This window comes from Chiloscyllium plagiosum, chromosome 20 (genome assembly GCF_004010195.1).
Source record: "Chiloscyllium plagiosum isolate BGI_BamShark_2017 chromosome 20, ASM401019v2, whole genome shotgun sequence".
Lineage (NCBI taxonomy): Eukaryota > Metazoa > Chordata > Chondrichthyes > Orectolobiformes > Hemiscylliidae > Chiloscyllium > Chiloscyllium plagiosum.
Window position 1 is genome coordinate 54,508,223 of NC_057729.1, and position 1,156 is coordinate 54,509,378.

Here is a 1,156-nt window from a genome sequence, read left to right on the forward strand (position 1 = left end):
CACGCACGCACGCACCCACCTCCTCCCCCTCATCCTCACCCTCACCCTCACGCACCCTCCCTCACACATTCCCACACTGTTCCCTCCTCCTTCCCTCACACTCACCAGGGGGAGGCCGCTCATCCCCTGTTGACGTGAACCCTCTCCGCTTGGACCGGAAATGGTCTGGTCCGCCCCGCTCTGTCTTCCGGGTCCCCCGCGGACACCCAGAACAAACATTCCGCCCGGACCGGGGGGCGGGGACACCTTGTGCCCTCTACAGGGAGAGCCCTTGACATCGCCTGCTGCCTGTAATTGGAAAAGGAGTAAATAGTTCCCTTAACATTACAGTAAACCTGAAATTATCCCAAAAGAGTAACAGAGATGGGAGAAAACTTGGTGAAAATATATCTGCATTCTTCCAAAATGAATATTCATCATAAAACATGTGTTCATTCATTTGTATGTGTCCACATCAATGAAACATTGTGGGAATGTTAATGGTCTAACAGAGAGACCACAACATTCTTTAAGCAAGAACTTAATTTTTGAGATTTGGAGGAGCTGGTGTACAAAGTTAGAAAATACACAACACCAGGTTATAGTCCAAGAGGTTTATTTGGAAGCACTAGCTTTTGGAGCACTGCTCCTTCATCAGGTGGTTGTGAAACAGGATCACAAGACACAGAATTTATTGCAAAAGATTATGATGATACATTGAACAAACCTAGATTGTTAAGTTTTTCATCTTTGTGGGTGGCACAGTGGTTCAGTTCCCGCCTCAGGTGACTGTCTGTGTGGAGTTTGCACATTCTCCCTGTGTCTGCGTGGGTTTCCTCCGGGTGCTCCGGTTTCCTCCCACAATCCAAAGATGTGCAGGTCAGGTGAATTGGCCATGCTAAATTGCCCGTAGTGTTAGGTAATGGGTAAAATGTAGGGGTATAGGTGGGTTGCCCTTCGGCGGGTCGGTGTGGACCTTTTGGGCTGAAGGGCCTGTTTCCACACTGTAATGTAATCTAATCTTTCAGAATGGATTTGCTGGTTTCGTGTCTTTAATATGTAAATCTCAGAACTTCTTTTAAGTCACATTCTTAAGATAACTTGAGGTTTTATAACAAAAGGTGACATCTCAGCTCAGGCAATGCCTTAAAGGTGTGAGTCAGACCAATCTTAAATC

The 1,156-nt window shown here is 46.7% G+C and overlaps 1 protein-coding gene across 3 annotated transcripts in view; it reads right to left on the reverse strand.

Annotated features, from left to right (window-relative positions):
• LOC122560297 (ubiquinol-cytochrome-c reductase complex assembly factor 1) overlaps positions 1-234 on the reverse strand; it is a 106,658-nt gene extending 106,424 nt beyond the window's left edge. For all 3 annotated transcript variants that reach the window (XM_043710865.1, XM_043710866.1, XM_043710867.1), the window contains exon 1: positions 106-234. In XM_043710865.1, the coding sequence (XP_043566800.1) occupies positions 106-219 (114 nt within the window). In that variant the 5' untranslated portion in view covers positions 220-234. The remainder of the gene's footprint in view (positions 1-105) is intronic.
• Positions 235-1,156: the final 922 nt, after the last annotated feature.